The sequence below is a fragment of the Pogona vitticeps genome, chromosome 1 (genome assembly GCF_051106095.1).
Source record: "Pogona vitticeps strain Pit_001003342236 chromosome 1, PviZW2.1, whole genome shotgun sequence".
NCBI lineage: Eukaryota > Metazoa > Chordata > Lepidosauria > Squamata > Agamidae > Pogona > Pogona vitticeps.
In genome coordinates, this window is record NC_135783.1 from 174065183 (window position 1) to 174090040 (window position 24858).

Sequence of the window (24858 nt, forward strand, 5' to 3'; positions counted from 1 at the left end):
TTTGGGGAGTAGTCTTACCATGGCCACATCTTTCTTTCTTTCTTTCTTTCTTTCTTTCTTTCTTTCTTTCTTTCTTTCTTTCTTTCTTTCTTTCTTTCTTTCTTTCTTTCTTTCTTTCTTTCTTTCTTTCTTTCTTTCTTTCTTTCTCTCTCTCTCTCTCTCTCTCTCACACACACACACACACACACACACACACACACACACAGAGAGAGAGAGAGAGAGAGAGAGAGAGAGAAGGATTAAAATCTAGGTCTCTTGAGTCCTAGTCCATCACTGCATCCACTACACCACTCTGGGTACTTCCACACCTACTTTCAAAAGCTAAAGGCATTTCTCATGCTACTGACAGGTGGCAGTGTTTCCCTTTGGTTTTTACTAAAGCATTTTAACCTTACCAGACAAAACACTGGAGCAGACACCTCTGTGAATATTAGCTTTGCGGCCAAGCTTCTAACAGCCACTCTGCAAATGCAAATGCACATCTGGTGCAAGTTTCATACAGCTGGATCTGTTTTGCCAGCAAGCTATGAGGAGGCCCTGTGACCCACAGAAGCAAAAGGCAAAGACAAGATACTGTACAAGTGTACCACCATGCCCGAATGCACACTCCCTGTCTTGCTTGTCAAGAGGAGCCATCAAGAATGGCTTGCCTATACAGCTGAACATGTAGTCGCACACTGCCAAAGTTCACCACCACTGTCCTTGCCTTCCTCTACTTTCATCAGACCTTTTGTGATGGAACAACCACTGCTGGGCCAGGACAACAACAACAACAAAAAAAAGCCTTATCCCGCTGTAAAATTCTCTGGAAAACCAAGTCCTGTGAGGAAAGATGGAAAGAACTGGGCATGTTTAGTCTTGAGGAAAGAAAATTGAGGGGAGTATGATAGCACTTATCAAATATTTTAAAGGCAATCATACAGAGGAGGGGCAGGATCTGTTCTCAATCATCCCAAGGTGCAAGACACATAATAATGGGCTCAAGTTACAGGAAGCCAGATTTAGGCTGAATATCAGGGAAAACTTCCTAACTGTTAGAGCAGCACGACAATGGAACCAATTACCTCAGGAGGGGGTGAGCTCTTGATCACTGAAGTGGTCAAGGAAAAGTTAGGGTTTGTCTACACAGGGAAGCTATATGAGCTCAAGTCAGGCTAAACTGGGGTTATGATCTTTCCTTTCATCCTGGAAACCAATCTTTCTGTGACATTGCAGTGAGATCCTGGATCACATGAATGATTACCACAAACTAAAGCGGAGCATTTTCACTGACACCAAAAAGAAGGAAGAAAGAAAAAAAAAGGGGCAGGGGAAGTAGCTCCTGATGGTGAACCAAAAAGGTACAAGCGGAAACCAGAAAAGAACAGTCTGCTTGGAAATTGGCTTTGCATTGTGTGATCACTTAAAATTAGGTTGTAGTTTACTGTGCTATCAGAGGGCCAAAACAGGGAATAAAATCATTGTGTAGCCACCCCTTTAGATACCCGTCTGTCAGATATATTTCAATATGAATTCCAGCACTAAACAGGGGACTAGACTCAGTGTCCTTATAAGCCCCGTTCAAATCTATTAGTCTATAATTCCATGTCCTTGGGCCAATCACCATCTCTTTAGAAAACCTGGGGGAATATCCACTATACACTACAAGATTCTCCTTCATTCTCTCACTAGAATAAAAGGAGGGAGGGAGGTTTATTGATGTTCATGGTTCAGTGACAACTAGGCCTCCAGGTGCCACGCAGCAGGTCTTGCTGTAAACACAAGAGTTATTTCATCAGTTCCTTGTCACATAAGATGATGAGCCATTCCATATCTGGCCAAAGTATTATCTAGTATTCACACAGAGGCCAAACCGTTGGCTGGAGGAAACCAAAGCCTCCATGTCCCATTTCCCAGCAATGGATATACAAAGGCATACTATCCAGAATTGTGCTGCATGAAGAAGTATTTTGCTTTTCTAATGTGGCTTTAGTGGATGACCCCCAACCTTACCAGAGATAGCAGGAAAATTCCAGCCTATCCACTTTTCTCTGTACCACACATAATTCTCCCCCTGCAAACCATGCTGCTGCCTCCCCCAAGTTAAACAGACTATGCAGGGTGGATTTTCCTCATACAGGATTTTCTCCAGTTACTTAATTGCCAGATACAATTAAGAGCCTTTCCAATACCCCTTTCCAGAATGGTACATGTCATTCTGGATAGAAGTGCACTATGGAGTTCTACAAGGGCAATATGATAATTGACCAGTTTCACTTTTAATTCCATTTCTAATTATGCCCAGCATTGAAATTGCTTTTTTCCCAGAAGCCACACACTGGGCTTTCATTCTTCATTTGTATCAGGGCACTGCACACTTTAAAGTTATGAACATATCTGAAATATAGTTAAAATAAAAATCAAATTAAAATGTTAACAATATTAGACTATTTTTGACCAAAAGTGGGCTACTTAAATAAGATTATCACTGGGCTGAAATATGCATTGAGCTACCTACTATAACCTGAGGTATCTTTCTTAGTTAGTCACTGCCAGCTCAAATCCCATCAGTGTATATGTGAAGTTAGGGTTTTTTCCTGTTCTAATTTTTTATTTATTGCTGAATCTCATTTGCCATTTTAATGTCCATTCTACCAAACTAGAAAGATCCTTTCAGAGCTCTTCACAATCCGATTTTGTTCTCGCCACCCTAAATAATTTGGTGTCACCACCAAACTTGGCTGTCTCACTACTTACCCCTCATTTCATTATTGTTTCCAGTCTTTCAGACAAAGAACAGCCATCGAGTAGAGGTTGGGCACCTACATGGATCTGCATTATCTATCACTCTGACATAAGATGAAATTCAGAACATGGGACTACTCAGTCGAAAATCATGGACGTGCCACAAATACAGGTTTAAGAGCAAGGGGGGCACTACAAGGTATGGAGATTGGTGGGAACACTCTTACAAATCTCCCCTTCCTCCCAACCCAAGGACCCTTTCATTCTGAAGGGAACAGGACCCAGCACCATTAATGCTTAACAGGAAAAAGGGCTGAAACAGACTTGCACTCATTCAGCACCTGACTCTGGATGAAAGCACACACCATTAAGCATGTTGAAACTGGTTTTGAAACACAGCTGCCCTTTAGGGCATTTGTTTTCAAGGTGGAAAATGAGCATTTAGCTGCTCACGAAATGATGGCCCATGCTAATAAAGTGGGGAGAAGAAAACAGATTTGGACCATTTTTGCTAAACACAAAGCACTGGGAAGGTACCAAAAGGGAAGAATTTCCCATAGCAATTGGAATTGGTAAGCACTTTGGTAGCAGATTAATAGTTTTGTACAAGACCGTATAAACGAGGCCATTTTAAAAGCTGGGTCTGTTTCAAGAACACACAAGAGACTGGCATCCCCCAAAGATCCCCTTCATTTTACCTGTCCATTCTTGGCATAGCAAACAGAATTAGACTGAGTATACTTGACAGCAATAGTGGCCACAATCAGATCTCGGACAGCTGGCTCAGGAAGCTGAAACAACAGGGGGGAAAGCAGATCATTAAGGCACCGTGGAGAGTAACTGTGATTTCACAGCACCAGAAAATATAGAAGCATTTGCACAGAAACTGTTTTCTGCTGCTCCAGAAAAGCAAGAAAGGCAAATCCAAGAACTTCCTGGTGGCAAGAGATGTTCAAGAGTGGAATGGACTGCTTCAGAAAGTGAGAGACGTTCCCTCCTCAAGCAGAGGCTGCAGGGTCAGAGGCTGTCAGGGATACCTGCGGGCTTCCTTCCCAGCAGAGGACTGGACCAGATGGCCCTTGAGGGGGATCTCCCAATTCTATGCCCAATTCCTTCCCTAACATGCTGGGCAATGACTTGAATCGCCGATTGGAGTCTTGACCTTAAAAAAATCTTCAAAGTGTAACTTCTCTAACATGAAAAGCTAGATAATTCTGTGGAGTCAAAATGAAATTGCAGGAGGGTTTGTTTGTTTGTTTGTTTGTTTTTTGGAAGAGACTACTTCCTAAATCAGGCTGGGAAATAGGGGACTCCCCCAGGCTGGGGACATGGTGGTGCTGCAGGTTAAACCACAGAAGCCTCGGTGCTGCGAGGTCAGAAGACCAGCAGTCATAAGATCTAATCCACACGATGGAGTGGGCTCCCATCGCTTGTTCCAGCTCCTGCCAACCTAGCAGTTAGAAAGCATGTAAAAATGCAAGTAGATAAATAGGTACCACCTCGGTGGGAAGGAAACAGCATTCCGTGTCTAGTCATGCTGGCCACGTGACCACAGAAACTGTCTATAGACAAGTGCTGGTTTTACGGCTTGGAAACAGCTCCCTAGAGTCAGACACAACTGGACAATTTGTCAAGGGGAACCTTTACTTTTACCTTACTTCCTAAACAGCAGTGAACAGTTTGTTAAAAAACTTATTAATGGCCAGAATTCTACTGCTTATGTACACAAGCATTAACTATAAAGGTGTAAATCATCATGGCAAACTGCCACTAGATAAGGAGTTCCTGCTTGTATTCCACTTGCATGACTTGGTTCATTATATGGAAGACAAGCACCTTTCATACTTAACTGGCAGCAATTTGCTGCAATGATTTATGCTACTCTACTTATGCTACCATATAGAAGCAACAGGATCTGGGCTAAATCCTTCCTCTTCCGATGACATTCTTCTAAGCATATACATACTCTGCTTGTTAATGTTATTTCCCATACAATTAACCAGGACTGCAATGACGCGTGGTATTCTTTTATTTTTCTAATATCTGACATCCTTTCACTGATTTTAGCAGGATTAAAAACTACTAAGATAGAGGTAAACAGCTTTTCTTATTATAATTTGGTCAAACTGTAACATTCACTGTCCTCTCCTGCATTTAATTTTACTTTAAGTAGCTGTTCTGCTTTTACCTCAATCTATCATTATATTAACTATGTGCAATAAATATGTGTTAAAATGAGTTGTCTCCTTTCCAAAAGCTCTGAAAGGAAAGGGAAATAGGGGAGTCCCCCAAGCTGGGAAGCTTTTATTCATAGGAGGAAGCCTGCACTGCTGCTATGACTTGTTACTTTTCTACGTTTGGTTGTAACAAAAACTGAAATTTCAGTCATAACTACCATTACACAAGCACAACACTAACTTGAAGTACATTCCTGAGAAAAGCACATCTGAGATGTGTTCTGCAACCTTGATTTCTAATTTCTCCCTAAAGATTTGATGGCCGGCCAGCCCATGTGAAAGAGTATTCAAGAGAGCCATCTGCTGATCTGAAACAATATTGCATCAGCAACATTGCACGTACATGCCTTTGGTGAAAATGACAGGGATGCGGATGGGCTCATAAGTGAGGAGCAACATTTTGCAATGTTGGTAAAACATCAGGCTTTGGATACAAGCTTGCATTGCTGATCTGAAATTAGTGTTGATGTGGACAGCTGAAGTTCCTCTGTGTATCTGGACACAGCCAGAGCCACATATGTACATCTCCGTGTACGAGTATGTAGGACTTAGATTTTACAAACTCTTGCCTCTACCAAACAAGGCAGGAGACACACTTCACCAAGGATGTTGATGTACTTCAGATGACTTACTTATAGACTTCTGTAAATTCAGTCTTGGCTTGGAAACAGACCACACATAGCTCAGCTTGAGATGACTTTTTTTTCTCATGCACTTTAAGTGCACCAAGGCAGGTGTCTCAACCTTCCAACTTGGTACAAGGCATGGTGTTGCACTGGGGGGCGGGGTGTGAGTGAAGGGGGCCGTCTGCCCTGAGAGGCTAGTCATTGACACAAAGGACAGCAATTTTCTCTCTGCTTTTCTGGACATCTATGACTTCCTTTTAGCTCAGGGGAGCTCAGCATCAGGTTTTTTTTCTCATCTTGATTTTTCTTCTTACTCAGGAGTACTGCATGCAGAGGTGTTACTCATCCCTCCATAGAAGGATCTGCCTGTTCAAGATGATTGTGGGGGAGCTAGTGAGTGAGAGCATCAGGAGCTACCCCGCCCTTTCCTCTAGGTGCCATTTTTGCACAAATATCAACAAGGACACTGAGTGAGAGATCAGGTCTGAATCCTGGGAAATTAGTTTGCCAGGTATTTATTCCTAAAACTACGAAAATCCCAAGCCTCTGCCAGATTCACAAAATCCCAGGTCATGAATCTCTCACTGGGTTTTTTATCTATCTGTTCTGTACTGCTTGTCTTTTATTGCTAATTACAAATACAAGCACTCTGTAAATACAGGAGGGAGGGAGCATACAACAGCTGCTTTACAGTATATTGGACTCTAAGTTAAAACAAACATAATCATCAAGATATAATAAACAATTAAACATCAGGTATGTGCATTTGCCCATTAGACTCTTCTTTTGAAGACAAGCTTGTCTCTCTTTCGGGCTGCTGGTTACCACCAGATGATTACAGTGGGGCACTTGCAGTCAAACACCCCGAGCAAAAGTTCAAGCCCACTCCTACTTCCCAGCTGTTGTTATGTGATATCAAGACACACTCCAGTGCTGGCCCCACAAGTGAGTGACCTCCAAAATGTCCTGTCTTCAACAGCCTTGCTCAGCAACTCGAAACTCAATGTCATCATTTCTCCATTGGGTCAATTTATCTAAAATTCAGTCTTACTCCCACCCCCCACCCCCCCGCATCATTGTCTTTTCCAGTGAATCCTGTCTTCTCATGATTTGCCAAAATTATGATAGCCTCAGTTTCACCATGCTTGATTCTAGGGAGAATTTGGGTTGCCCATGACATCTGTAAAGCTCTCCTCCAGAGCCATATTTTGATTTTCTTCCTGTTGGCTTTCTTCACTGTCCAGCTTTCACATTTGCACATATTAAACAGGAATATGGTAGTGTAGATACTCTTCTCTATGGTCTCCAGTCCTCACAATTGAAGATTTTTTTGTCCTCACAATTGAAGATTTTTTTTTTCGTTCCTTCATAGCTACCCTTTGAATCTCACTATTCTTCTGATTTCTTTCTGCTATTTCTATTTGGAATGATGGCTAAACCAAAGTACAGAAAAACTTCACTGATTTAAATTTCTCCATTGATAACATTCAAGTTGTCAATGAAGAAATTCAAATTGTTAAATTGCATCATCCCAAGAAAGCATCTTCAAGATTGACTTTTGTTTGGCATCGTGGATAGACGAGACAAACTATATTTTGTCTGGAGTTCACAGTCACAGAAAGGGGAAAGCAATGCAGATTTTTGTCCTGCGGTAGAACTTGCAGCACTCACAGGATGATACTTATGCATTTGGTGACAACAAACCTTTGCCTTTTAGCTTTCCAACAGTCATCTTGAATTTTGGCCTTAGTCAGCCAAAAAGGAACATAATGTCTTTTGCAGTTTTCATGGGCCCTGATCTATGGGAAATGGATGGACATCTGGCAGTCTCTGGCAGGAGTTGACAAGGGTATTTGCACCCCGGCAATAGAAAAAGGTTCTTTGCACAGTTATAGTAGAACAGTTGTGATTTTAAATTCATGGGTGAGAAGGCATGAAGTTCAAAATGATGGACAGTGTAAGATGTCTCTTCTATTACCATAGCTTCCATCAAAAAAAAAAGAGACAACTGTAAACTTAAAGCAAATGCCAACCAAGAAGTTACTGATTCAAAATGTTCAAGCATAAACTCTACAGTTGGTATCAGTTGCATTTATATTAATGAATGAATGAATGAATGAATGAATGAATGAATGAATTAATTAATTAATTAATTAATTAATTAATTAATATCCCGCCTATCTGGTCAGTTATGACCACTCTAGGCCATTTTTGAAAATGGCACATGTTGTGATTGAAATGTATTGCCAATAGCAGCCAGTAGCCAGATCCAGCCAATGCATGTTGCAGGATTATGCCAATAAAGTAACATGAACTGGATCTCCTTCGAAGCCAAGCAAGGTCCAAGAGCCTTTCAGCTTTTAACTTGGGTTCTCTGCCCGCTTGCCCAGAGGTTCAATGGATACAAGCTGAAAGAACATTCTGTTTCCTTCCACTAAGCATCTGGTTGTCTGCATCAATCCTTTGGCCTTTCAAGAATTGTGGATCTTGGACACCCTGTATCTCCTATTAGAATGATCAATAGTCAGAGGATCCTCCAAAATACCTGGAGGGCCAAAGGCTAGAATCACTGGCCGTCTTGGTTATGCAGATCTTTTTCAATGGTTTTTTTGTTCCCTGATCTTCCCTTTCTCTGCCCCTGCTTTGTAACAGGTAACTCTAAAGTCCTGTCTAGGAGTGTATAGCTGGTCTCTGTTCAGATCGAATATCTGAATCACTGGGTCCCCTGAAAGCCCTCTGTGACCACAGCATTGCTTGGGGGGGGGGTGGCGAAGATGTGCTTATTGCCTGGGATATGGCAGCAGAACTGTATTCAAGTCTTCTACTCTGTCCCATACTTCTTGGTCCACAGGCAACTTGTGCAAGACCTTGTGTTTTCCCAATTTTGGCTACCAGTACAATATTAAGATACCATGCTTCCTTTATTTTATTTTAATGTTCTATTGATATTATTTTTAAGTGTTGATATTGTATTATTTTATTGTCCACTTTTGTATTGTTTGTCTTTATATTTTGTTTTATGGTATTATGTAAACTGCCCAGAGTGGCCTGGGTTGTTAGATGGGTGATATAGAAATTAAATAAATAAATAAAATAAAAAACAAATAAACAAACAAATCCCATTTCACGTGAGCCTAATCCTCACCAGTCTTTCCCTAAGGAAAAAATCCATTTTTAAAAATATATAATTGGGGGGGGGGGGTGAGGAATGGGAGAAGGTGTTCTTATTATTTTTAATGGAGTGGGTGGTGGCCCAGGGTTGCCCAGGGGTCTGTTTCACACCAGGTATATGCTGTCACTCAGTTCTAGCCCCTCTGCCCTACCATTGAACTGAACCAATTGTCATTCTCTCTAGATTTGATTTCCTGACAGGAGAATTTGAAAAAGCTAGGTTTGTTAGTCGGGCAACTTATTCCCATACTTACATTTTTATTTTTAGTAACAATGTTCTTGAACAGGGAACGGTCAGTCACACCATCATTCCTCTTCTGCATCAGATGCAATCCGAAGAGAGTGCGGATTTCAGTCTCATCTGGCTCATAAGATGGGTCCATCTAAAGGCAAGAAAATGCACAAAGGTCACCTCAGTACCGCTAGCCTTGCCTTGCCTGCAGGTAGCACTTCCCTGACACCTCCCTTTTCACTGCAAAGCAGCTATGCTAATAGGAGGTTTCCATGGATCTCATGGCTTCAAATAAAATCTGGCCCTGAATTTGACCTGTAGCCTCTTCCTAAAATGCTACCAGCATTTGCTGGTTTGAAATTTGAGTCAAAGTTAACGACTGTCTCATGAATGCAGGGACTATTTTAAGAAAAGTCTCTTATGCATTTTGAGGAGAATTCCAGATCATGTCTCAAATATTCATTTAAATCAACCTTCTTTACATACCATGAAGCATTTCAAGCCCTCACCTGGAGCACACAGTAGCTTCCATTTTTCTTTTTCGATAAAATTTTGAGGGCTTCTTCATTATACCCTGGAGCCACAACACCATCAGATACCTGAAAGCACAACAAAGAATAAGCCATTACAAGATGGCATCCTTGCACACACAAAAGCACATAAATGCTCTTCAAGCATTTGATTATCCTATGTTTGAATGCTTAATAACATCAACGCTTGTTAAAAGAAAAAAACTTTTTTTTTCTAATTCTTCAGAAAGTGCCTAGTAAGCCATAACAAAGAGTAGGTACAGACTCTCTGTCACCTCTCCTCTGCTTTACAGGCATCAGAAGTCACGGAAGACTACAAGTCTAGATATTTCCAATGGATCGTATAACAATGCTTTCAATAGCCTGAAGAATGAAAACAAATCTTTACTGTACAGAGAGAAGGTGGGTGTCTTTATTGAAGAAGTTTGTGAAAACCTACCATGTTTCCCCAAAAATAAGACAGGGCCTTATATTAATTTTTGCTCCAAAAACTGCATTAGGGCTTAATTTCAGGGGATGCTTTTTTTTCCAAGTACAACAATCTAGGTAAAGGTAAAGTTTCCCCTTGACAATTTTTGTCCAGTCGTGTCCGACTCTAGGGGGCGGTGCTCATTCCCGTTTCCAAGCCATAGAGCCGGTGTTTGTCCGAAGACAGTTTCTGTGGTCACATGACCAGTGTGACTTAAGACACAGAATGCCATGACCTTCCTACTGAGGTGATGCCTGTTTATCTACTCACATTTTTACATGCTTTCAGACTGCTAGGTTGGCAGGAGCTGGGACAAGCGACGGGAGCTCACTCCGTCACGTGGATACGATCTTACAACTGGATTTGATCTTACGACTGCTTGGTCTTTTGACCTTGCAGCACAGAGGCTTCTGCGGTTTAACTTGCAGTGCCACCACAACCTGCATACAACAATCTACGTTTATTCAAATATAGTCATGCCATCTTCTTCTGGTTGCTGCACAATGGTGGAGGGCGGGTTTTCACTTAACTGGGGCTTATTCTGGGGGAAGGGCTTATATTACGAGCATCCTGAAAAATCATAATAGGGCTTATTTTCAGTTTAGGTGTTATTTTCAGGGAAACATGGTAACTTGGGTAGCTAAGCAGCACTCTTTGGGGCCCTAGCAGTTTCATTCTGACCATCAGCATTCCCAAAGCCAGTGTACTTTAGAAAATCCCTCATCCTTTGGGATACCGTCCTATATTGCACCACTGAGGAACACATATCTAATAACACACTCTTTTGCAGCTTTGAAAATTAGCCAATAGAATAAAAATGGTCTTCTGTATGTCTACACTGTGTTTTTTTCTCTCCTTGGTATTCGTATCCACAAAACACCTGCCATTATTGAGCTTTTCTGTAACAGTTTATAAATTCAAAGGGGAATCTCATCATGCCCAATCTAAGTACCAGCTTGGGAGCCTGCCAAGATTTTGACACCTTAGGAAAACAATCCATCTTGTTCTGTAAAAGGCAGCCGGTGCAAGAGACTTGGGGGAGGTAGATAGGGACAAAAAGGCCCCAGGCAGTGGCACAGAAGTCAGTATCCATCCATCTACCACACCTCATTATCTCCGATGCACACTGCATACTGGTCTACATGCCAAGGGAGATTAAGCAAGCCATGTTCTCCCCACATAAAATATTTCTGCTCAGAATAAATCTTGTACCACCTCACCTGCAGAGCTCTTCTTGAGCTATCTTTTCCTGCATTGTAGTCACTATTTCTTTTCCAGAAGAGTCTGCTGTGTGCACATCACTCTTTTGGAAAACAGCCTTCGTTGCTGCACTCTCCGTCACACAAGAATACACATACATGTTCACGTACACATATAACATGGAAGACATGCAGCAGGAAGACACATCTCATATAGGAGAAAAATTGTGTCTGTCTGCAAACAGGGCCTGGTCCCCCACCCACCCTGCCACCTACTGTCATGTGGCGGCAGCCCCATCTGCAGCTGCTGCCACAGTTGGGTTGACACAGTTACTGACCTCTCTGGAAATGATCTTTGCTGTAGGGACATCACAGATATCAGAGAGAGCAATGAAGTCACCAAAAGATGACATTCTATCGGCACCTGGGAAAAAAAAGGAACTTTCTGAACCAAGTTGTTTGCCTTCGGGGAACTTTGCCCAAGACCTTAACTTCTAAATGTGCATCCCAAGCCTAGGTGGGTGTGCTCAGGTTTTAGTCCAACTGTACCTGAAGCTTACTTCCAGGTAACTGTGTATATTACGGCCTCTGAGAGTAAAAAAGGCCCAATTAATCAGAATGCCAAAGGACAGGGAAGGTGCCTCCCCAAAGAACGTGAGGACTGTGAACCCATTTGATTGTCCACTGGGCAAGGACGGTGCTCTGTTGGTTGATCCTTCAAACAGCAAAAGCACCACTAGATTGCTTCCAACATGAACCACTTGATTTCAACCAGGGTACCTGTTTGAAATCAAGCCACAGCAGAGGCTGCCGCACAACCACTGTGGACAAGTGGCGTGTCAGGTGGATCTGACCATTTCCACAATTCCCATGATTTTTTCCAAAGCTGTTTTACAGCACAGTGAACAGTCATCAAAGCTGTCTATTGTGCTGCTGCTCCACTGAACAAGTTGCTCTTTGATGCAAGACATAGTTGCCTTGCTACAGGCATTGTTGCATTGTTAATTTGTATACATTTTTGTATACATTAACTTGTATACCCAAGGTCATTTTTTAAATACACACAAATGTATCTGCAGCCGCACATGCACAAACACAAACAAACACACTTTTCCCTCCATTTGCTACTTGACAAATATCATAAACTAAATCAGCTGCCTGACTAGGCAAACCCCTTAGCTATTCCAGGGTGACTGGAGTCTATAAAATAAAGAGGGCAGCAAGAGGCCTGCAGGTCTGCACAGAGCAAGAGTATAGAGGTGGGGGAGTGGGGCTGCCAGGTCAGCGCTTGGAATTTCCCTACAGACTGGTCACTGCTGGTCTATGCTGTCATTCTGCAGAGAGGACAGCAGTTCTACCAGAGGTCATTAACATCTAAGAAACAGACCACACCCACTTTTGAAACCTCCGCTCACCTCTTGCACGTGCATAAGCAGCTGCCAAGGGCGTCAGGGTGGACTGCATGTCATGCACCATACAGACTTGAGCTTCTTCTCCAGTGAGGGGCACTCCAACAGCTGCACCTGGTGGACAAATCAAGGAAAGGAAAGGAGAGGGTTAGAAGCCCCCAACTGTCCACTGCAACATGGAGCAGGATCTCATCAGCAGTGAATTGCAATTACAGTAGGTCCATTGAATCAATGGAAGTTATAGAGGAGTTGACTCATTGCATTGTTACTGAGCCAATGGGCCTACTCTAGTTGCAACATACTATTGGATTTCAGCCACAGTGTTATTTCTGTATGTCACTCCCACATGTCCAAAGATTACCCCTGTTTTGTCTGAGTAATGCACACCACACGTTTTCCAACACAGAGACATGCACAAGAGCTCTGCAGGGTCCAATTTCCTTAGAAAGACATGCTTGTGTGACGACGGTCCCAGTGCACCTTGACAGGTGGAACAAAATGCACTTTGACACATGTACCCAAAAAGTGCCTTTTTTTATTAGCTGACGGCATAAAGAGCTAGAGAATACCAACCACACACCACAGGTCATGACAAGACATTGGAGCACTTACCTGCTGGGCTGACATGTTTAAAGGAGGCTGCAGCTGGCATGTCCAAAGCCTGCTTGAGCTCCTTGACCAACTGCCAGGCATTCAGAGCATCACACAGGTTGATAAACCCCGGGGAGCCATTCAGAACTGTGAACAAATTGTGAAAGCCCACTCAGTCATAACATTCTGCTCCTTCCAGAGGGAACCCTGGCAATCAAAGTCTGAAGTACACTGAGCAAGCAGTTTTTTATTACCTTCTGCTTCAGAACTTAATGTTTTGAGCAGTCTACATATTTCCCCCTTAACTCCATCAAAGTTAAGCAGGCAGTGAGAGGGGAGAAAAAGAAAGATGTTGCTGTTTTTCAAATTTTACCTAGTAAGTGTTATATAGGAAAGTACACCTGAATCAATGTTTTAAAATAGTTAAGAAAGGGTGATCTCCTCACATGGTTTTTTTTTTTTAATTATTTTTATGTTCCTTTCCTCCACTCAGCTAAAGATAAGTGAGGGTGAAAGTGTGTATGGCTATTCTAACATTACCCAAAGAACTCAATGGTTTCACAAGGATTTGAAATTAACTCTGTGAAATCCTTGGCTCAACACTCTAATTACCACTCTCTAGGCACCATATTCAAATTCTGTGCAACAATTCTACTAGGCTGCTTCGCAGGATTATGACAAAAATGACAACAACTTTTAACCGTCATGAAGCGCTTTGAATTCTCAAAAGCAGTGTGGTATCACAATGGCACTACTGCGATGTTATTCAAAATGAGCTTTTCAGTCCATCTTACCTGACAGAGGAAGTTTAGGCCTCAAAGTGTAGAGCTGAGCGGGAGTCTGGTGCGGATTCATGCCATACCTGAGCGGAAGCTGGGACACTCCTTGGCTGTACTCCTTCCTGAAGTAATCAGAAATGGCTGCGTCGTACTGAGCTGTGTGAGTGAACGCCTGGTGAAAGAGTAGAGGGGACTCAGCATCCAAGCTGCAAAACAAGGCATGACTCCAAGAAGGAGGGAGCACTGCGGTGTACCTTCAGTGCCAACTGCTGTCGCGTTTCCAAGGTGGTACCTCTGTCACTGGAGGCTTTCATTTCCTTTGCTACAGTGTTGTAGTCCCCGGGATCACAGAGGACGGTGACACGAGCATGGTTCTTGGCGGCAGCTCTCAGTAAGGCGACACCTCCTACAGAAAAGCAGGGAAGCATCACCAGGCCTCTATCTGGACACCACGAACCTGTCCCTCCTCCCCGTAGCTCATAATCTCTCACACATGGGTCCTGTGGAGGTTTATTGTACTGTACAACTACTACAGCTAGCTTAATTCAGTGGAATCTACTATAAAACAAACCTTCTCAGATGTGGTATTCTTCACATGTTCTGGACTACAACTCTCATCATCAGAAGTGACGGTGGCTGGAGATGATTGGAGTTGCAGTACTAAATATCTTAAGAGCACCAGGTTGAGGAAGTCTGCATTCACATAATGTACACAGCTAGAAGCTAGAATGGTTCTGCAACAGCTCCTGGACCAGCACCTCAAAATAATTCTCAAGTTATTCAAAACAAGTATTTGCTGGACAGCTCAATGGTTTAGGTCTCTGACTGCAAAGCCAGAGGTTGGGAACTGGATTCCCCACTGTGCCTCCCTGAGAGGGGCCACACTCGATGAGCCACAGGGCTGTAGTTCTCTGCAGTTCTAAGACAATGATGATTAAATATATTCATCTGACTGCCACGGACACATTATTTTCAGGAAGTTCTTGAGCATTACAGTTTCAGTTTGCAGCTGTCCATGATCACACCCAGCTCCTCCCCTGCTGAAGAAGTGGGCATGCATGCAAAGGGCGGAAGGCTTGTTTGACCCACCTATGTCAATCTGCTCAACTGCTTCTTGAACCGTCACATTCGGGGATGCTACAGTCTTGACAAAGGGGTAGAGGTTGCAGACCACAACTCTAGAAAAACAAAAGTATGGAGTCACTTGAAATATAAAAGAACAGCTGTGCAGTGCAGCATAATTTGAATGTTCTTCCACTCTCAGACATCATTATTAGTGTTGTTCTTTCACTTGTCCTGAACAAAAGACTATCATGAAGAACTAACACAATGGCAAAATTTAATTAATCTCTGCGGTGGGTCATCTCATGGTTGAAGTTAACACTGTCTCTCCTAAAACATCCTCTGGGAGGGAGGGTTCACACAACTATGCCACTGACAGCTGTTGTTCTAGGATGTGGGGGGGAGGAGGGGCAGGAGGCAGACAAGCAACTTTTCAAGTCAGCATCAGAACTTCCCTTGCAACCCCACGGAGGCTTCTGCACCAGTTGCAAATCACTGCCTCATCTCAGCAGTGTGAGGGAACAGGTTATTTTTAATGGAACAAGAACTGTGGGCAAAATCCAGTCAAATGCAAGTAGTACTTTTCACCCTTTTTCATTTCAACAAAGATGAGAGTTCAATATATGCTTACGTCTCCCACAGAAATCAATGGAATAGGAAACATAATAGCTCACCATGTAAATCAGATTGTGAAAAATAACTCAACATTTACCCAGTTAGAGATAAAATGTAACAACTGATAACTTTTCTGTCAGTGGATTATTAGCCAGGTAACTGGCTTAAAAAAAAACAGACACAGAATAACAAATGGATGAGAAATTTCCTCAGAGATCCAACGGCAGCAGGCATGATTTCTGGATTTCAGCAAAATCTGAGGCCTGCTCCATTACATGCCAAAGTGAAGAAAGACAATCATTCTTTGTTTTACAGTAAAGCAAACAAAGCCATTACACAAACTAAAGAAGAACAGATATGACAAAAAAAAATGCAAAGCCAAAAGCTATAGTTACCACTGTGGTGACCCACATCTAGTATAGAACATATCTCCAAACATCTGCATGTGATAGGTGAGTGTATGGAGGGAAGAGTAGGCATCTAATCAGTGATAATTAATATATTCTAAACATGGGAACCATGGGACATTTTTCACTACATAGCAATGTGGCAACCTGGGACCCAAAAGACTGAGATCACTGTTTTATAAGAAAATGGAAGATGGTGTGGACAATCAAATGCATGATCAAATGGTGATGGATAGGTGTATTTTCTTTGGCTTTTTCAAATGTTGCAGGCACTGTCTGTATAAATGCCTGCATTATTTGAAATTGCAACAACCTGCAGGGGAGAGCATCCCAAAATATATATCTTTTCCTAGCTGACTAGGACCTGGAGCGAGGCAAACCCTGGGCTGAATCATGGTCAACATCCCCAAGATATTGAGAAAGGCAGCTTCAAAACTGCTAGGGCATGCCACCCCCAGGAAGAGGGCAGGGGAAATCCCAGGGACAATGCATGATGGAAAATCACAGCAACAACCACCTCACTCGGGCCTCCTATTGAAGAGCTAGGTAAACATGTGAAGAACGGGGCACGCTAGCTCAGTTCCCTCCACTGTCAGTCTGCCACCATGAAAAGTGATAGATGTGAAGCTGGGAGTCTCTTCTATCCATTTTCATGAGTGAAAGCTGGCTGTAAGAAAAGAACAAAGTGTTTTGTGGCCACTTAAAGGTGACCCAGCGTTAGTCTTGCATAACTGTTTGTGGCCACAAGCTCGCTTCCTTAGATGCATGGAATAAGGGCTTTGGGTCTGAAATCTTACATCTGGACAAGTTGTTTTACACCCATGAAAAGCCTATGCCAAACAAAACTTGCTAAGTTTTCAAGGGGCTGCAACATGTTGGCAAAAGAAAAGCAAAAATATTGCAGCATTATATAAAGACTAACCATTTTATTTTAGTTTGTGTTTTTGTGGATAAAAGTCCACTTCCCTCAGACACACTACAAGGCTCTGCTGTTTGATTGATGCATGAAATCTTCTTCCTGTGGGATTTGTTATTTCTGTAGGTGATGACTGTTCCAACTCTTCCATTAATGTGCTATTATACTTATAATATCAATATACTGTACAGTGGTGCCCCGCTTGACGATTACCTCATTAGATGAGGAAATATCTTAACAATGAGTATTTTGTGATTGCTATAGCAATCGCAAAACAATGTTTGTATGGCGTTTTTTCGTTTAACGACAATCGGTTCCCTGCTTTGGGAACCAATTTTTTGCTTAACGACGATCAAAACAGCTGATCATCAGGGTTTCAAAATGGCCGCTCACTGTGCAAAATGGCTCCCCGCTGTGTTTTAAGATGGATTCCTCGCTATACAGGCACCGGAAAATGGCCCCCCTATGGAGGATCTCCGCTGGACGCTGAGGTATTTTGCCTACTGGAACGCATTGAACTAGCTTTCAATGCATTTCAATTGTTTTTTTTAATTTCGCCTGGCGACGATTTCATTCTACTCCAATTTTGCTGGAACGGATTATCCTCGTCAAGCGAGGCACCACTGTATACCTAAATAACACAGTATGGTTTTAAAAACAGGGGGAACAATGGTCCCAGGATGGACAAAGTACACTCTTCTAAATGTGACTGGATTCCAACTCCCAGGATGCCTTAGGGAGCCAATGGAAGTTGCTCTGCAACAACATCTAGAAGGGGACACTTTGCCCTTTTTGGCTAAACACCGTCCCTTTGGGCTTATGCACTTGGATACTGGAGAACTGGATTACTGTTTTATAACTAGATGCTGAAAAAGCAAAATTCCCAGTAAGGATTTTCCTTTTTCTTTTCCACTTAGAAATAGTATTGTGGTGAATACCTTTCACCTATCAAAATACAGCCCTGACAACTGCTTTGTGTTTGGGTGAGAAATGGTAAACTCATGAAAAAAGCAGTCAATTTCTGGGATCTTACCTTGTTTGGGGTCACTTTGTGAATGGTAGTGAGCACAACAGTGTATCTTGTAGACCACTTTGCTGCCACTAGTGTTGTCAAACTTAGCATAACAAAAAACAGCCTGAATCCAAGCTTTTGTTTTTGTTTTGTTTTGTTTTTGTTTTTGGTTATGCAAAGTTTGACATCCTTTTTCTTGCTGGCAACGTGGGCGTGATATTGTGCAGTAGTAACAGGCTATTTCCTAGTCTTTTGAATCAGTATAAAGAAGCACAATATCCAGCATAAATAAACAGGAGGTGTTGGGGGTTTTTCTTTGTTTTTTAAGAATTGAATCTTATTTAGTTAATCAATCAGTACACAGAGGGTCAATAAGAGAGGAAGAGTAACATATCAGATGAGGGAGGAACAGACAAACAAAAATTTGGGTTGGCCCTGAATCTTTGCACTATTTATGTTTGAAACTGAGCTGCATGTTGAAATACAAACAGACTACTGTGTAAATCTCAAAAGGGTATGTTTGCTCATGTTTCAACATAAAAACGATCTAGAGTGTAAAGCCCATAAATCTTTCCTGCTCTTTTTCTGTTTCTTCCCATTCCTGGCCCTCACTGATACAATAACTCTTACAAAACATTAAGTTCATCTGATATCTTCTTGAAGCTAGGACATGGCTGAAGAGGAACATTTCATCAGTGGAACAAAGACTTGGTTCCTATTGCAAATCAGCCTCCAAAGAGTGATGTCAGATGTTTACTTCATGATCATTTACTAATGTACTATTATGGTTTAAAATGTTTACCTTACAAGGCTGAAATCCAATTTATCCATGTCAGCTTTATCTTGTGGCGTATCACGAGCCAGTATACCTAGTGACAGTGGTGGGAGAAGATACTTAGAAGGATGCAGGAAAATTGATTTCTGATTAACCATGCTGTCCTGTTTTCAATCTCTGAAGTATGCATCAATTTTTTTCTTATTACATAAATAAATCCCATTTTCCTAATAACTAATCATTGTTTTTTAGCATTCAAATCTTGATATATAGCTATTAATTCACACAGCTTTATCCTATTAAGTAGGTCTACTGTGAGTGAGACTTCACTCTATCCATCTCTGTATATATGTGTGCCAATACCAATAGCATTAAATCAAATTGTTATTACAAGTGTTACCATCTGGCAGAAGATATAGAACAATTAAGACTCGGACCACACGTTTTCTCAATAGTTTTTATCCCAGAGCTATAATTGCAATTAATAATGAGCTTAAAGACCACCAGTAGTGAATAATTAGTTGGACTGTGTAACTTGGCCTGCGGTGTAGATGTTTGTATTTTTAGTGGGGAACTTTTAGTGGGTGTTTGGGAATTTTATGTGTGTGCATGTGTCTGGTCTCTGGGTGTCTGTGAATTTCGTTGTATGTGTATATACTTACAATGACAATAAATTATTATTATTATTATTATTATTATTATTATTATTATTATTATTAAGTGGAGTACACCCACTGTGATGAAAGCGACTAGTCAACATTCACATACGTAGGTCCCACTGAATTCAATGGGTCTACTCTAGCTGGCACTAAAACTGGATTTAGCCATTAGCCTGCAATTGACTGCTTGACTCAAAGGCTAAAGAAACCTTTGCAGCCCAATCCTATGCATGTTTATTTAGAAATAAGTTCCATTGATCTCAGTAGGATTTACTCCCTAATAATGGTGTATAGAATTATAGTATCAGAGAAACTGTTTGGGATATAATTAGTCAAGACCTCCTGAAGACAGATGGCCTACATTCCTTACACATTTTAATGTGCTATCTCTAGGCTAAGATACTTTTACAGTGTCAAGTCTTTCCAAAGTCCACTTTCTCCATCTTGGGAAAAGGGCACGTGCTTATGAAAACTCATGGCATAAGAAAGCAACTGGACTCTAAGGCTTGAACTATATATTAAGGAGAATGGCATGACACTGCCCTTCAGGGACTGTACCACTTCAGAACACAGGTGGGAATCAAATAAGCAAATGTTCCTGGATGCTGCAGCTATTTTTAAAAAAACTTTCATACACTGGGAGAGTATAGACAAACTCTCAGCATGCTAACTTTCTACAAGGCAAATTTTTAATTTGAGGGAAATATACAAATTAAGTCACTCTCTACCTGCATTCTGTGAGGCCTGTACTGCAGGATCCCTCTGAATCCTTACCATGTTGAAATGCTGCCTTTAGATTTCTAACATGAATGATTTAAACAGCTGCAAGTTGGGTATAGTCAAAACATATGACAACTGCAGAAGACAATTATGCTCAGAATCATTGTCTGGCAAGTAAAAATGGGCTCAGACAGGCCATGCTAGACAGCGACTGAGAGTGAAGTGCTTAGTTCTAATACCTACGCATGATGGTCACTGAGCAGAATGTCAGTGACCTGCAGTCTGAAGGAATGTAACCCAAACAAATGGTGACATTATTTGTTGAGGTGCTCAGACCCCTGTCATGATTGTTTACCCAATCACAAAATAAGGCTTTATTTGCTCCTGCTTACTTCCCTCATGCAAAATTGCTCCAGTTCTGTGTTCAATTGAAACAGAAGAAACAGAGCTGCAGGGACCCTTTTTGTTATTCTAATGATTGCTTCCTGTATCACAGTCCAGGAAGTATGGGAGTCAGGTTTCCACACTTCCTGTAGTGCTTAGAATGTCCAAATCCCTGCTTGGCCACAGAAACTCACTGGAAAGGGTGGCGCTGATACAACCACTCCTTAAGTATTTCGTATTCCTTGGCAATCCTACTATGGCTGCTGTAATTTGGAATCAATCATGCATAGCACATGCACAGGGACCATTAAAGGAGGTGTAGATAGCACTTCAACAACAGAAAGGATCTTAGTTTCCAGTTGAGGTAGATCAGAACCTAACTCCACTACCTGACTTAAAGATGGTAACCAGTAATGAGTCACATTAACTAAACATTACCCAATTTGCATAAAGGCAGTTGGAGGCATGTATTATCTTTACATTACTGTTTTAAAAGTCTGATTGTTGCTCCTTGTTACACAGGTAAGTGAAAAGTAAAAATAACTTTACTTTTTAAAGTGATTGTGCTGATTTCTGGCTCAAAACTCATCTGCTATCCCAGTGAAAAATGGCTTTAGATTATTTGCAACCCAAATGCAATGCAAACTTCATACGACTTCCAAATGCAATGCAAACAACTTAAAAGAGACACGATCTGTCTTACACAATGGGACTCTGTGTTAACATCCATCTTACCTGCATGTACTGCAGGATGAAGGGTCTTCACACGCCCTCCCAACATCTCTGGAAAGCCAGTAAGATCAGAAACATCTCTGTTGAAAGGGAGGAAAAGTCAGATGGGCGCTCTCTCATTGAACACAATAAACTGACACAACTGAAAGATCAATCCATCATTTCAGAAAAGAGCCATTTGAGAACACAAATGGAAATGTTCAAGAAGTGGAGAAATACATGCCTATTTTGGGGCTGTCAGGGATGTACAAAATTCACCTGGGACTGTCAACATCCACAAACTGAATAATGATATCCACTTTACGTTAAAGCTTTAGTGTTAATACAAACATAAAAGTGGATTTATAAGGCTTCTCCATCATCCTGCCAAGGACGCTGTGAGGAATCACCATCGCCTGTCACAAAGACTGAGAGAAAGAAGGATCTCTTCTAAATCTACCAAATAATTCCACGGCTGAGATAGCATCTGAATCCAAACTCCTGAGCATAACCACAAAATTCTGTACAGAAAATATCAAAGGCATGGCTTGGTTCTAAAGAGTAAAAGTACAGAACTCTTGATATAAGAAACTATTCTTTTCCCCCAGATGGATGCAGGATTTGATATTCTCACATGTGGCCTCCTCTTGTCTTCATCAATCAGTATGCTGATGGCTACATCCGCTCCCCTGCTCCCCCACTTTTTCCACTTTAAAAAAATAAATAAATTCTGTATACACTCCATGACATAACAAGGTCAAAGAATCCATGATTTGTGAGTAGATTTGAAAAAATTAACTTGAAACCTTGAAGGACATTTTCAATACAAGTGTTGAGGAGGCATACATTGCTTATTTTCAGACTAATTTTTTTATCATGGTCTTCAATGTGTTCTTTGTTTAAATGCTGTTCTCAATCAACAGAGCTTCTTTTCTTAATGGGACATGGACTTAGCTAGATAATCAATTACATCAAAAGGACAGGGAAACATTTCAAATCTCTTTTGAGACAGAAAGGTCCTTGCTCCAAATCTCTAACAAGCATTTGATGCCTTTCTCATGACTAAGAACAAAGAACATATTTTTTTTCTCCAGTTAAAATGATTATCTCCAGGGAGACTATTCAATGGGAGTATTCAAGATGATCTAAACCTAAAACAACAAAACTCAAGTTACCAAATAAACGCCATCTTCAGATACTAGTCTTAGCTTACATTTCAAAGTAACATTTACATGAAAGTTAAGATACAAATATTTTCATAATATTGTCAGAATCCTTCAGGTTATTTATGGCAACATAAGTGCAACAGTATGAATTGCAGCAACAAAACTACTGCTAGTCACTGCTTGTATTTTTTGTCACATGCTGGGCAAGTGACTTGGCGTGCAATGTGGAACACAAGCTGTGACTAATAAACCAGTAGTAAACCATCCCTATGACTTAAACCAGCCGCTCTCAAAACTTGTTTTGGCCATGGTCCTCTTAGCTCTTCTCAGGTTCCAGGGCCCTCTGTCAAACAAGGATACAACACAAATGAATAGAAAAATAGAGTAGAAAATAGTTTAGTTGGTGGCCCCCTTCAAATGTGCCAGGGATCTCCAGAATGGCTGATTTAAACATGCTTACCTGGCTTATGCTCTTGGGAGGATTCAAATGGGTACAAATACCCAAATGCACTGGCATGGAACTTATCCCTTGTAAGCCATGATTCCCCCAGAATCCTGGTTTAACATTTCTTTCCAATACAGCCACTCATTATGTGTGCAGTGAGCTTCAGGTGGAAAAAACTGTCTTGTGTGTTCAAACCTCATGATGCCCAAATAAAGAAAGATACCAGTTGTTTCAGAGTGAAACTCCTCAGTCTCGATAATTTAGCATTTAATGCACCTAAAGCAATGGCAAGAAGCTGCAAAACCCCACTAGTACCATTCAAAGCAAGGCAGAATTCCAGTATGCATGCTAGAAAAATTTGGTCAAAACCTACTGTAGTAAACTGTGCTCCCTCTCAGATATTCTCAAGCGCTTCCAAATTATGTTTTGCTACTGTGGGAACAAGCCCCATATCTTTACACTCTTTCCTCACTTTCCCTATGTTCTGGTATACAACAAATTATGTTCTACCTCATACACAAACACTAAACTGTAATTTGTGCCTTCCATGTAATAATTAATTATGGGCCATCAAGTTAATTCTGGCTTACAGTAAGCCTTCCAGAGGTTCTCAAGATATAAAGTAGTGAGTACTGGTTTACTAGCCCCTCCTTCTGAGGATGCTCTGGGACCATATAGTCTGGGTTTGTGATTCCAGAGCATCCTCCAACTCACTGAACTACCCAACAAGAATGATACAACAGTCATTCTAACGATGGTTTTCTGCAACTCAGGAAGTAACTTATTCAGCGCAGTGCATGATGGGATGGGGAAGGAAGAGCAAAAGTGCAGGAACTGTCCCTACTAGACCAATCTGTGACTTGTCATTGGTATATCCAGTGGCACCAAGTCAGTCATGGCAATCAACCTGAATTATTTTATTTATTGAAAAGATTTTAACCTCTTCTTTCTTCTTAAGGAGGACCCAAGGCAGCTTACATCATTAAAAGACAACATTTAAAGCTAAAAATAATAAGTACACAAATAATAAAATGGATCAAACAAATACCACACTAAAAATGGTGAGCAGAAGCAACATCAAAACATGTATTTGTTTGTTTGTTTGTTTGTTTGTTCCATTTTTACCCTGCCCGTCTAGATTTGGGAATCTACTCTGGGCGGCTGACAAAATATAAAGATAAAAACATCATTAAAATAACACTGATGATAAAAAGCAGAAAAATCAATAAAGAAAACAGGATCCAAGATGGGATAAAGAAGCTATGTAATGAGAGAGGGGAAGGCCTGCCGGAAGAACCAAATCTTCAATTTGTTTTTAAAAATTCCCAGTGAGGGTGCCAGTCGAATCTCCGGGGGTAAGATGTTCCAAAGATGAGGGGCCACCACCAAGAAGGCCCAGTTTCTTGTTATCTCCTTCTGTGCCTCTCTCAGGGTTAAGCCCCTCAACTTTCTGGTCTGGCTTGATTGAGTGACACGAGTAAAGCTAGGTGGAGACAGGCACTGTGCCAGGTATCGATGCCCTAAATCATTTGTGGCTTTATATGTAAGCATTTGTACCTTAAAATCAATGCTGAAGCGAATGGGCAGCCAGTATAAGACCGCCAGAGTGAGGGAAATATGTTGGTGTCTTTTCACCCGTTAATAATCTGGACCATTTGTAGCTTCCGCATCAGTCTCAAAGGCAGCCCCACGTAGACAGCATTGCACTAGTCTAATCTCGAGACTACGAGCGCATGGACCAGAGTGGTGAGCGACCCGACATCAAGATAGGAGCGCAGCTAGGCAATCCGCCAAAGATGTAGGTGGGCGGAGTGCACCACAGATGCCACCTGGGATTGCATGGTAAGCGCTGGGTCGAGATGGATCCCCAAACTGTAGACCACGCTCTTTGTGGTGAGAGTTTCCCCCCAAAACTAAGCAAGCTTCCCAAAACATTGGTAGAAGGGGCGCCCTCCCTCAGGACCTCCGTCTTGTCTGGGTTCAACCTCAGTCCATTCTCCTGCATCCATTGCTATACGG

General features: G+C 41.6%; 1 protein-coding gene across 1 annotated transcript in view; it reads right to left on the minus strand.

Annotated features, from left to right (window-relative positions):
• Positions 1-24858, minus strand: part of ATIC (5-aminoimidazole-4-carboxamide ribonucleotide formyltransferase/IMP cyclohydrolase) — a 37117-nt gene that overhangs the window by 9173 nt on the left and 3086 nt on the right. Inside the window, exons 3-13 of the mRNA XM_020798999.3 lie at positions 21253-21329; positions 18782-18848; positions 15057-15145; positions 14222-14373; positions 13983-14139; positions 13210-13335; positions 12604-12711; positions 11527-11612; positions 9500-9589; positions 9013-9141; positions 3423-3515 (exon numbers count right to left, since the gene is read on the minus strand). Of these exons, the coding sequence (XP_020654658.3) occupies positions 3423-3515; positions 9013-9141; positions 9500-9589; positions 11527-11612; positions 12604-12711; positions 13210-13335; positions 13983-14139; positions 14222-14373; positions 15057-15145; positions 18782-18848; positions 21253-21329 (1174 nt within the window). The remainder of the gene's footprint in view (positions 1-3422; positions 3516-9012; positions 9142-9499; positions 9590-11526; positions 11613-12603; positions 12712-13209; positions 13336-13982; positions 14140-14221; positions 14374-15056; positions 15146-18781; positions 18849-21252; positions 21330-24858) is intronic.